We start from the raw sequence: 12522 nt of genomic DNA on the forward strand, positions 1-12522 counted from the left end.
AAAATGATTGTCTATTTATTTGATCACAATTATATAACTAAATGATTTCTAATTTAATTAATTTTTTGCAATGATGATCTTTGAAGTATGGCCTAAAAAATAAACGGTTCGGATTATGAGATTAGTTATGTGGTGAGCTCAAAAGTTGGTTAACTTCTTATTAATTTGCTAACCAATTAGTTTTAGAGCATTCTTCTATATATGTATATATATATATATATCAAGAATGCTCTAAAACTAACTAGTTAGTAAGTTAATACAAAACTAACTACCATGTTGGGCCCACTGCACAATGTAATCTCAAAATCCAAACCGTTTATTTTTTAGGCCCTACTTCAAAGATCATTCCTGTAAAAGATCTCCAAAATCTGAAGTCATTTAGCCATTTGATTATAATAACAACTATTTTTATGTTTTTATCGAAAATACTGATCGTCTATTTATTTGATCTCAATTAGATGACTACATGATTTTTAATTTAGTTGATTTTTTGCAATGATGATTTTTGAAGTAGGGCTTAAATTATTGATAGTTCGGATTATGAGATTAGTTATGTGGTTGGCCCAAAAACATAGTTAGCTTCGTATTAACTTGCTAACTGGTTAGCTTTAGAGCACTCCTCATATATATATATATAGCCTACCTAACTAAGAGTTAGCTCAAGCTATTGAGTTTTAGCCCATTTTTTTCAATGAAATATTAATTTGAATAAGAAAGGACTGAAAAATTAGGCAAAGAATAAGTAGATTGAGCTAACTAACTCTTAATTGGGTAGGCTATATATGTACTTTCAGGCTACAAGCCTACAAACATAGAGAATAAGATGTTTTTTCCAAAAAACCTACCTTGATACAACTCATGGTAGCCTTAACCTAGTTCCACCCGTAACTACTTCTTCTTTAATAGACGTGTTGAATGAGAAAGATCATTAGTCGTTGGGACTTGAAAGAGGGCAGATAAAGTGTTTTTTTTTTTTTTTTCCAAGATAGAGAGATAAAATAGGAAGAGGAATGCTATCTACCTTCCCTAATCTCCATTCTCCTTTATTATTCTCATTCCGCAATATAAATTCATGATCAAAACCGTTTATTTTTTAAATCTAACTATGAAGATCATTTCTGCAAAAAATCAACCAAATCGATAATCGTTTGGTTATGTAATTATGATCAAATAAACAGACGATTTTGATAACAATTTGATTTATCGTTTGTTTATTTGATAATGATTACATAATCAAATGATTTTCGATTTAATTAAATTTTTACAGAGATGATCTTCAAAAAATTATAAAAAAAAAAGAACGGATTTTATCATAAAAATACACTATGAAAATAAAATAATAAAGAAAAAGGTCAATGGAAAAAATAAATTAAAGAAAATGAATAGCATTCTTTGAATAGGAATGATACGAATATGAGCTTCCTCTTATTAATTAAGAGGACAGATATGAGATTTTATTAGAATTACACAAGGGACATATAGAAAAAGGAAGATAGAAGATCTGAAAAGTTTGATTGGAAATTAATTAGACTGGGACCTTTCGTCTCTTAATTCATAAAGCATACATTTCGAACTTAGAAATACACAAAAAGTGGGTCATTTCATCTTATCATTATTGGATGTACCAAGTTACCAACTATCAAGAAATCCATTGGTTTGGTCAATTCTTAATAAATTTATAGATTCATCAAATTTCCATACACAAGTTCTCTAGGAGCCTAAATTATTATAAATTGCCAAAACTCCTTGTCACCCACATGTACATGTATGTATGTCACAGTGTCAGAAATTTTGTAAGTTTTTTTCTCTTTTATTTCCTCTGTATTGTTCTTCTTTGAATTTTTGAAAGATATAATATTAATGTTTTAATTTGGGGTACTAATATTTTCTGGTTTACAGAGAAATTAATATTGGCAAGTAACTATGGAAGATGATTTTGACCCAAGTGCTCCTCCACCATTTAGAATAGCAGAGATCAGAGATACCATTCCGAAACACTGCTGGGTCAAGAATCCATGGAGGTCCTTGAGCTATGTTTTCTGGGATATCATTGTGATTTTTGCTTTTGCTGCCACAGCCAAGTACTCTGACACTTGGTATGTTTGGCCATTCTATTGGGTTGCCCAAGGGACCATGTTCTGGGCTATCTTTGTTCTTGGACATGACTGTGGCCATGGAAGCTTTTCAGACAGTCGCAGGCTCAATAATTTTGTGGGGCATATTTTGCATTCTGCAATTCTTGTACCTTATCATGGATGGTGGGTTGCATTCTGCTATGGGATGATGTTTTCTTATCATATCTCACATTTAGACTTTATCTAACTATATCGTCTAAATTGATAATCCTACAACATATATTATATGTCAGATTAATACGTATAATATATTACTATATTTGTTAGATTGTCAATTCATACTATGTTTATATAAGATTTTACGGAACTAATTAATTATTTGAATTGATAGTCTGGCAACATGTATAACATATCAGCCTATTTGAAAAGAAAAAAAATCTCTCTTTTCTTAAATGTAAGCTTCAGCATAAACTAACATTGATAATTGTTAACATCACATTATATGTGAATCCTACAGGAGAATTAGCCATAGAACTCACCATCAGAACCATGGACATGTGGAGAAAGATGAGTCCTGGGTTCCAGTAAGTGCTTAATTCTCTTGGTCTTTTTAGTTCTCTTGCTTTGCATTGGTATTTGATCAATTTTCCTTGTGTTTGTTATTTGGTTTAGATGACTGAGAGTTTGTATAAAAGCTTGGACAATAGCACCAGAACCCTGAGATTCAAAGTGCCTTTTCCATTCTTTGCTTACCCTGTTTATCTGGTAAGACTTGTAAACTTAGTGAATTAGTTGGACTGTTTCATCAGCTTCTAATTGTTTCAAGCTGCCAAATTTTGCTATTGTGTTTGGTTACTCAGTGGTATAGAAGTCCAGGCAAAGAAGGGTCTCACTTCCACCCTGGGAGTGACCTATTTGCCCCCAGTGAGCGATATGATGTTATAACCTCTACTGTTTGTTGGACTATAATGGCTGCTCTGCTTCTCCACTTATCTATTCTGATAGGTCCTATTCAAATGATCAAGTTCTATTTTGTTCCTTATTGGGTGAGTTCGATCAATTCTTCTTGTTTAATAAGTACCATGATATCCAAACATTTTTTTTTGTTACATGTATTTATGTCTTTGATCATGTACTAATTAATCTTACAGATTTTTGTAATGTGGTTGGATATTGTCACATACTTGCATCACCATGGCTATGAGAAAAAACTCCCTTGGTACCGAGGCAAGGTAATTATATTTTTGTCTATGCATATTACAAAAAAAATATAATTACATGGTAGTTTGAAATAACGTTATTTTGAATATAATCACCATATGATCCACACAAAAGATAAAAACAAAGAATTATAACTTGATTTCTTTTATATTGTAGGAATGGAGTTACTTACGAGGAGGGCTTACAACCGTTGATCGCGATTATGGGCTATTCAATAAAATCCACCATGATATTGGGACCCATGTTATACATCATCTATTCCCTCAAATCCCACACTATCACCTAGAGGAAGCAGTATGTTCTCCATTACTTGAACACATAATTAAATTAATTTTGGTCAATATTTGGTTAAACTATTAATTAATAATTAATATTGATGCATGCATGCATACTAATTTTGCAGACCAAGGCAGCTAAGCCAATACTTGGGAAATACTATCGGGAGCCGAAAAAATCTGCGCCAATTCCATTTCATTTGTTGAAAATCTTAAGCACAAGTACCGGTGAAGATCACTATGTCAGTGACTCTGGAGACATCGTTTTCTATCAGACCGATCCTCAGTTTAGTAGATTCTCTAAGAATAAGTCTAATTAAATTTTCTTTTGGAGCTAAATTGTGAAGTAATGAAGTTAGTTTTTTTGTTTGTTGTTCAGTATCTAAATTTGCAAGGAGTGAATTATGAAAAGTCATTTAGTACTAATTAATTGAGGTTATGAATCAATTTGCTTATATGAGTGTATCAATATATCATTCTATTTCTATGGGAGAAAAAGTGAACTCATCACATTTAAAGGTCTAATGCAAGTGTGGTTTATGACATACCACGTTTTAGTCTTGTAGATAGAGATTGAGCATCAAATTTTTTGTTTGGTGAGGTGGGGCCAAGGCCCAAAAAGGGTAGAAATCAAATACTCTAATAATGTAGAGGTAAGCCTCATCTTTTGAATTTTTGAAAATCATCTCCTTGCTGGTTCTGTACTGTAGCTTCAATCCCAAACCATAGGAGTGGCTACAATGAAATTGCTTCAATCCCAGGCGTCACGAGCTGAATGATGTAATTTTAGCAAATATCAAATAGTGGGTAAAGTTTTAACCAAAAAGGAAAAGTCCATGAGGTTGACACATGACAGCAAAGGTGGTCGGAGGGGAACACTACATTAACCATCCGGCCCAAGACTGCCATGCTAAGTTTGAACTTTGAAAGGTCAGCATCTTGGCTACAAAACCCAGAAAATAATTTACCCAAATTGGGCCTCTGGCCAACGCACATCCTCCTCATGTCTCAGGCCCAAATGGTAAATACAGAACAACACTGCAGAAGAATATGTAGACCAACCACCCAACAAGTCTTTCACACATTTGCTTGAGCAACAGTGTGAATACAAATTGACTTTACAGCGCGCGTGGAAACATATTCCTGAACCAACCCACATTCAAATGCAGAGCCCGCCAGTTTCAGTTTTACTCTGCCCTTTACCACTTTTCCAGTTTGCTACTACAAAACAAATTTGAATCTCTCTTTTTCTTTTCTGCCACTGCTTGCTTTTTTCTTGTCCACCACCGTTTCTTCTCGCTTTTCCAACTTGAAAGTTGAAACTGAAACCCCACTAAACCCAACTCACTCACTGTGTTTCTTTCTTTCACAACCCTTTGCCAATTGCATGCCAATTTCAATTTACAACATGAAGTTCATCTCTTCTTCTCCTTCTTTTTCTTCATGTTCATCATCATCCACCACCACTGCTTTTGATGCCACTGTGTGCAATTCAAAAAGTGCCACTGCTGGGTGTCTTGCTGGCATTTTGCGCAGAATTCTCTGCTATGGTAGCTTGCCTACATACCCATCTGATCACATCACAGAAGAAACCAATTCTTATTCTGTGGAGTGTTTCAAGGACCAAGATTTCAAGTCTAATGAGAAAACAGAGACCTCTGCCACTCCTGGATTAGTGGTAAGGCTGATGGGGTTGGACTCAATTCCAAATTCAACCCCAAATTCAATTTCACGCAGCAAATCCATGAATTCCTTGGACCGGTTTTCGGGAGGTGACTCAATGCAGCAGGCACATGAGCATCGCAGGGTCAAGTCCACGATGTCGTTTAGAGAGATCCCAAGTACCTTTCTTGAGCTAGAAAATGAGGAATTCTTTGTTCTCCGCTTTGAGAATGGGAGTAAAAGCAAGGAAACCAGACCAAAAGTGAGGAAACCTAAAATGGGTTACAGAGAAGTGAAGCAGAAAAGAGCTGGAAAGAGCAAAAACAATGAAAACAGAACAGAAAGAGAGCCCGATAAGAAAACGAACGAAGTCCAAGAAGCAAAGTGCAAAAGGGTTTTGAAAGATTTGAATGGGAGGGAGATGCTGAGAAGTAGAACCTCTCATAAGCCCACTAGCAAAGATTCAAATAGTACTCCAATTCCTACAAAGGCATCCAACAGGAAGAAGACCATCTGTGATGTGCTTAAGAATGCAGCACCTGCAGAGTGCACCTCAGAAGATTTAAGCCCAGTTTCTGTTCTTGATTGTGATCAATTCCTTATTGATTCCCAGGTTCTCACATCAGGTTTGTCCCCTCAATTTTGTACACCACTAGCTTTCAACCTTAAGCTTGAAATGGTTGTTTCATTCAATTTCAAATTATAGTATGATTTTAACTTTAGTATTGTACACCAGATGAAGATTCAGGCTTAGTCAGTTCATATAAAGGCAATGGTTTAACCTGTGATGCAAGAAAAACAAAGACAATAGAAGGCAAATATTTTGGGTCAAGGAAGAGAGAGTGTCATAGTGCAGAGTATTTTGAGATGTGGGGTGAAATTTATAGGCTGACTGAAGCAGAATTGGTTGGATCAAATTGGACCATACACAGAGGCATGTGGAACTATGAAGGTTCCGCAGGCATTGGTGCAGACTTTGAGTCACAAATTCTTGATCAATTATTGGAGGAGCTGGTAGATGAATTTGCTGACTTTCCCATGAAAATTCAAAACCTGTAAGATTACAAACTTTGTAAATTTGGCATTATAATAATTAAATCAACTAACACAGTATTGTACCACCTATTTTACTGTACCAAGTACAGGCCAAGATAAGTCGCTGTAACTACAGCTCTTTTCATTTGTAACTTTACATTATAACGTGATTCAAAAATCTGCACAATAGCTTAATGCTGACTTTGCTGCTGAGCTTAATTGTATTATATATATTAGCTATTAGCACTCTGTCATCAAAAGGGTTCGAGTTCAAACTTCAAGCCAATGGCGTCTCCTTTTCAGGATATTTTAATCAAGTTGTTGACAGAGTCCTGATTGAAAGTCATAGTAAAGCTATGTCAAAAAACAAACCCCCAGCAAAAAAGCACTAGTTCCCATTCTTGCCGCTCAACTTTGCTTTCATGCATATAATTTTAAATTGCATATTCAACATTCAAAATTGATAGCATATTGGTATATTAGTATTACTAATTATTGTGTCATTTGCAGACTTGCTATTATAATAATATAATAGTCAAGCTATTCATGCAACAAACTTCCAGTTGAAATGCATGGTCAAGTTATCAGATAATTTCATGGCAAAAAAAAAAAAAAAAGTTTCTCAGATAATTTGTACCGCCCAATAATAATAGTCATCAAAACTTTTTCCAAATTTTAGTTACCAAATTGTATAGTTGGATGGGCGCAACAGTCATGGATGGTCCAGGACGAAGATTCAATATGTTTTCATTGGGTGAACTGAAGGATATCAAATTATTCAGAGGTAGTGTTGAATGTTGATACTTGTGGGCCAATACATCTCTGGCTGTTGGGACAAAACCCACTATTTTTTCTTTTCGTAGTGCTCATGCCACTAACAATTACCCAAGGAGAATGAAAGACAAAAAAAAAAGTAGAGCTAGTAGGTCTGCCTTTTTCTGTTTGTGCTCAACAAATATTACCTATTGGGAACATGGATGATAGAACCAATGAAATTCACCTTTGGAAAGCCGAAAGTAATATGCATATTAAAAAAAAAAAAAAAAGATAATAATCCCATAACAGTATCCAGAGATGGAAAAACGTACAAGAAAAATGAAGTAAAAAAGGTTTAAAGCTGGGTGCTGTTGGACTGCACAAGATGAGGTGAAAATCTATTTCCACTTGGTTCCAACTAGAAATTGTAGATGAGAACTCTGAAGTTCTAAAGCAATCTAAACTGAGCAGAGTCATCAAGACATCAGAAATAGAGTAACAAATTTTCATGACTAGTAAAAGTATACAATAGAATCAGCATGAGAACATAAAGTTGGCCAAACTGATACGAACATTACAGATTTTTGATTAATGCATCAGTGTAACAGCTGATTATACATATAATGTATACAACCGACCAATAATATCTAAATTAATTTAATAATTAACGATACAATTGGTGAAAGGCTATCTCAAGTCCAGCATCTTTCTGCTTGAGATTCAAAGAAAACTAAAATGAGGACAGAAAAATTAAAAGTAAACAGTGTGAGCAGAACTTGCATCCTGCACGACTTATCTTTTTTCTCCCTCGGGGTATTTTCCCCCTTCTCCAGTTCTTTCAACCTAAATATGATGAATACAATAAAAATTTAAAAAATGGCAAGAACAAATATAGTTAAAGGTTAACAAAGGAGCAACTGTGGGGATTGAATTCAGATTAAGCCACCATTTGCTCCTGCTCCAAGTACAACTGCTCCACCCAAGCAGGAAGCATCTCCAAAACTCCATTGTTAAGGTGACACTGCTGCTGCTGCTGCTGGTCCTCAAAACCAAATGGCCCAGCATTCAAAGGTGGTGGTGGATCTTTGACAATAGATTGAACCCAAGATACATCAGGCTCATCAACACTTGCTGGCCTTGGGGCTGAAGTATTTGAAAAACTGCTCCCACTGCTTCGGAATCCAAAAGAAGCAGATTTCCTCAGCTTGTTCAGCTCTTCCCCCTGGATACCCCAGTCTAACTTTCCATCAGGAGATCCCCAATTTGACAGGTTAGAGGGAATTAGAGTACCGGAATCAATCCCAGCATTACGGTTTCCAGCACTACGCTCAATGAAGCTCTGGCTCCGCTTTGCAAATGCAGCTGACCTTGAACTCAAAACTGCTGCTGCTCCAGATGCATCAAACCCATGTAACGGGGAAGCCCTTACAGGAGAGGATGAGAGGCTGGCTGGGTAACTTGATCGGAGCTGCTGGTTCATATTTTGGCGCATCTGGATACCAGTTGGAGATTGCAACTGGGATGCTGTGGTATCCCTTGAAAACCCTTGTAATTGAGGCAAAATTGCTGGATCAATTGATCCAAAAATATCTTCAAGGTTAGTAGGCTTCACTCCTCCGATCCTATTCAAGTCCCCTGTTCGATTCCCAGAGGCAACAAAAGCTGAAGCAGGGGATAAGCCAGTGTTCCAGCTGGATGGGGGACCAGATATCTCATCCATCAACTGCTGCTGCCTGCGGCGATGACTTTCTAGGCCAAAGAACTCAATGTCTAAATCCATATCTCTTGCACTTAGAGTAGATTTCAACCTGCTACCTGGGAGCTGCAAGGTGGGGGGTGCAATGTTTGGCTGGTTTGCCCACATACTTCCACTCATAGGGGAAGAGGCTCCAGAGGGAGTCATGGGTGGAGTTGAAGCAGGAGGAATAAAGACAGATGGAGAATTTAGGGAAAGTGGGCTGATAGACCCCATTTCCAATGAAGCACTGGCAGAGAAAGATCTCGGAGAAGGCACAGCAGAACCTGTTGAAGCATACAAGGGACGGAGCTCTTCTGGCTTGTGAGCAAAGAAACAGACCCTTCTTGTGCATCCAGTCTCATCCTTGCAAAGACGGGTGCGGTACTGGGCAGGGTGAAGCCAACACTCAAAAATCCCATGTGCATATTCACAAGCATCTCCCTGCCTGCAGGACCCCTTTCTGAACTCTGGGCAAGGAACACAGCTATAATGATATTTCCTTGGGTCACGCCGCCTTGCATTTTCCCCTGGGTGGACAAATGGGCACTCCGTCCAATCATGTGAGTAAGCCCTTGAACAAGGCTTGACCTTGAAAGTATACATTCTAAACTCATCTGTGCTATAAATCCCATTCTTAATGTCTGGAAGAGAAAGATCAACAGGATACTCTTTCTTCTCCGTTCCATCCTTTGGGACCCGAGGAGTTGTAATCTCTTGCTGTTCTTGCCCTTCTGCATCACTAAATGTTAGCTCAGAGTAATCAAAAGTTTCTTCTAGACCGGAAATACCCTTGAGCATGACCTCCAGAGCTTTCTTCCTTGAATTGAAAGCCGAACTATAAGCTGGTGCGATCAGGTCACCTGCTTGGTTTCCATTAGCATCAAGAGAACTGGCATCAGCAGAAGCCGCAAGCAAGAGCTTGACAACCTCAGGTGAAGCAGCCGAGCCACCGGCAGCAGCACAATGAAGGGCAGTGGCTCTATCTGAACCGCAGGCTCTATTAACATCACCATGACATGTTTGGAGGATATAATTCAACACATTCTTGCTACCGAACATAGCAGCGATCATGAGGGGTGTCCTCTCTTCAAACCCCATCTTCTTTGAGCCAATTCGCCTCCCATACCAATAACTTGCCTCGTGGACATCATAACCCTCTTCTTCCACGGTACTTTTGAACCCAGCAAGATCATCAGAGGCTGATAACTCAAGCAAAATAGAAAAGCTATATCGCAGCCCTTCTTGTCTCTCATGCTCCATGATCAAGTCAGAGGAAGAAGGTTGCCTCTTGGAACCACTGCACATGGAAATCTCTCTTCCAATATTGCAAGACAATCGCTTTCTGTAAAAAATAACAGAGCATTAATTCAAAGACCCTCTGTCAGAGATCACAAATATTGGTGCTTTCTTGAGGAAAAGAAAAGGCATGAACAAAGAGTAAAACACTAAACTCAATCATATAAAGACATAAAAATAAAATTCATAAAAAGGGTTTCAAAAAGGCGTACTTGGCATTCAATTACCACATAAATATCCAACATACCACTTATCCACACATATGTTACCCAATTTCAAGCAAAAACGAAACAGAAATCTGTTACAAACCCAACAACCACAACCATATAACAAACACACCCTCTTGTTTGGTTGCCAGGAAACTGGGAAAAGAACAACATTTACATTTACTCTTCTAGTTTATCATCCAACTTCACTCCCATACATTTCTTCCAATTTTAAGTCCCAACAAATAACAAACCCTTAAAAAAAAAAAATACTCAACTTTAAACTCCCATTCATTTCACTTTTTCTCAATAATCAAACACAAAATTCAACAAACATCCAGAAGAACAAGAAAAAACCCAAATAGAATTCAAACTCAAAGCATTCAATAAGAAAACATAAAAATTAAAAAAGTAAAAGCAGAGGGGCATACCTTACTACAAAGAACTAAGAGAAGAAGCAGAACCCAGAGAGTGGCTCAGAAACCAAGCCCTCTTCTTTAACTACGCAACCAAACTAGAGCCACAGAGAGACTTTTCCTCTCTTCCTTTGTGGGTTTTGTGTTTAGAGTAAAAAAGACGAGCCTATGACTATGACTATGAAGCTACCCCTTATGCCTCCTTCGTCTCCGTCCCCAACTTTCTTTCTTTTTTTATCTTTTTCTTTCTTTCTTGATTTCTTCCCTAAAACCCAAAATGCTAAATCTTTTAAAATTCGGGTGGGTCCCAAAGTTTTTAATATCAAACCGCCTTCGAGTGACGGAGGGCCACGTGTCAGTAATCATCTGGAACCGACCTCACCAAAACTTTGAGTTATTTATACTTATACTTTATTGTCTTTTCAAATACAACTATGAGATTTTAAAAATTACACATTCACTCTCTAATATTTTAAAACTATTATATATAACCAACTTCTTATAATGAGACAAAAAATTATAAAAAAAATATAAAAATATGCTAAAGGAGTAAAATAACTTAATAAGATTATTTAAAGTGTAAAGTGCAACTTCATTATAAATATTATTTATTTATTTATTAATTATTTTTTCTTACAAAAAATTATATGTAATAATTTTAAAATTTTATGAAATATATGTGTGAAAGATTTATATTCGAATTTGGGGGAAATGTAATATTTTTTGGAGACTAAATGGTCAGGAGAGCGTTTGACGAGCGGGAAAGAGGTGATGGGTGTGTGGGCCCGTGTCAAGTGGACATGTGTTGTTCATTTGGCGGGAAATGTATGTTGAGTTGGTGCCACGTCGCCAATTAATCCTCGTTAGTAAAAGATAAACTGATATCTAACTGATCTCTCAATAAATTGATGTACGAAATTTTATTTTTTAATTTACATAATAAATCAGATATATATTTGAAATATTTGAAAATTCATAGATCCGATTAAAATAACATATATAATTATGTGTCTAAATTAAATTTATGTCAAAAATATATATGAAAAAGAGATAAACCACGTGAGAGAAGATGTAATTGTAAATATCTCCCAAAACTTCTGTGAGGTATTCAGATTCCGGTTTTTTCATTTTCACGCTTTACGCGTTTTTGTCTTTGGTGGCTGACGTGTGCGCACCAGCACCGTCTGTGAGTTGTGATAAAAGGAGAACCAATTCGCTACAGTATCATACTATAGTTATTGCCCGTCACTAAATCTTGCGTGACTGGCGAAGATTATTGGACATGGAGTTTGGTCAACCATGATGATTTCTCTGTCCTGGTGTTGAGTGGAGAGAGCGTGTCACGTTATCTATTTTGAGTTGAATATTAGTGCGCAATGCGCACTTTGGAATCCTCGAAGCCATCGACGAATGAAGAGCGTTCGATGGTTACTAGAAGCTCTGTTTCGCCTGCAAATAAATTTTAATTCTTGGTCCGATTAATGACGTCATATAATTGAGAAAAGTCTACCATTGTGTTCAGACAAAATAAATAAATAACAAAAGTCTACTATTGTGGGCCTGTGGGGATCTGATTTTATTGATTTTCTTTTCCGAATTCCACTCGTTGCAAATTTGCAATTATATTCTCCTTTTCATAAAAGGAAAAAGATATATATTAAATATGGATGTGGCCTTTTGGGTGCAAAAGAAATCCACAAAAAATTTTAAATTCGAATTTTGCTACCATGAACCCCATATGATGCAAATGCTTTTGTTACTGTTGGATCAAAGGATTCGTCAATTTTGATATATAGGATATAGTTTTTTTAAATTGTTTGTTTTGTCTGTATATTATAAGAT

The 12522-nt window shown here is 36.5% G+C and overlaps 3 protein-coding genes across 3 annotated transcripts; 2 read left to right on the forward strand and 1 right to left on the reverse strand.

Annotated features, from left to right (window-relative positions):
• The first annotated feature begins 1762 nt into the window (after nt 1–1762).
• LOC147296368 (omega-3 fatty acid desaturase, endoplasmic reticulum-like) lies at nt 1763–4069 on the forward strand. The gene is made up of 8 exons (XM_086228833.1): nt 1763–1793; nt 1900–2258; nt 2593–2659; nt 2748–2840; nt 2936–3121; nt 3227–3307; nt 3453–3590; nt 3700–4069. The coding sequence occupies exons 2-8, from the start codon at nt 1924–1926 to the stop codon at nt 3889–3891; spliced, it is 1092 nt and encodes a 363-aa protein (XP_086084959.1). The 5' UTR covers nt 1763–1793; nt 1900–1923; the 3' UTR covers nt 3892–4069.
• Nucleotides 4070–4918: 849 nt separating this feature from the next.
• On the forward strand, nt 4919–6334 carry LOC147296369 (uncharacterized). The gene is made up of 2 exons (XM_086229760.1): nt 4919–5859; nt 5970–6334. The coding sequence occupies exons 1-2, from the start codon at nt 4959–4961 to the stop codon at nt 6290–6292; spliced, it is 1224 nt and encodes a 407-aa protein (XP_086085886.1). The 5' UTR covers nt 4919–4958; the 3' UTR covers nt 6293–6334.
• Nucleotides 6335–7652: 1318 nt separating this feature from the next.
• Nucleotides 7653–10910, reverse strand: LOC147296370 (zinc finger (CCCH-type) family protein). The gene is made up of 2 exons (XM_086256997.1): nt 10696–10910; nt 7653–10104 (listed from the first exon to the last, which is right to left on the reverse strand). Exon 2 carries the CDS (start codon nt 10065–10067, stop codon nt 7962–7964), a length of 2106 nt encoding a protein of 701 aa, XP_086113123.1. The 5' UTR covers nt 10068–10104; nt 10696–10910; the 3' UTR covers nt 7653–7961.
• Between the last annotated feature and the right edge of the window lie 1612 nt (nt 10911–12522).

The sequence above is a fragment of the Dryas octopetala genome, chromosome 1 (genome assembly GCF_963921425.1).
Source record: "Dryas octopetala chromosome 1, drDryOcto1.1, whole genome shotgun sequence".
In the NCBI taxonomy this organism is placed as follows: Eukaryota; Viridiplantae; Streptophyta; class Magnoliopsida; order Rosales; family Rosaceae; genus Dryas; species Dryas octopetala.

Bases quoted from the DNA above. Each gene is read 5' to 3' on its own strand.
- LOC147296368 (XM_086228833.1), top strand. From the start codon at position 1,924: ATGGAAGATGATTTTGACCCAAGTGCTCCTCCACCATTTAGAATAGCA. The intron at 2,259-2,592 runs GTGGGTTGCATT...TGAATCCTACAG, and splicing joins CTTGTACCTTATCATGGATG to GAGAATTAGCCATAGAACTC. The intron at 2,841-2,935 runs GTAAGACTTGTA...TTGGTTACTCAG, and splicing joins TTGCTTACCCTGTTTATCTG to TGGTATAGAAGTCCAGGCAA.
- LOC147296369 (XM_086229760.1), top strand. From the start codon at position 4,959: ATGCCAATTTCAATTTACAACATGAAGTTCATCTCTTCTTCTCCTTCT. The intron at 5,860-5,969 runs GTTTGTCCCCTC...ATTGTACACCAG, and splicing joins TTCCCAGGTTCTCACATCAG to ATGAAGATTCAGGCTTAGTC.
- LOC147296370 (XM_086256997.1), bottom strand. From the start codon at position 10,067: ATGTGCAGTGGTTCCAAGAGGCAACCTTCTTCCTCTGACTTGATCATG.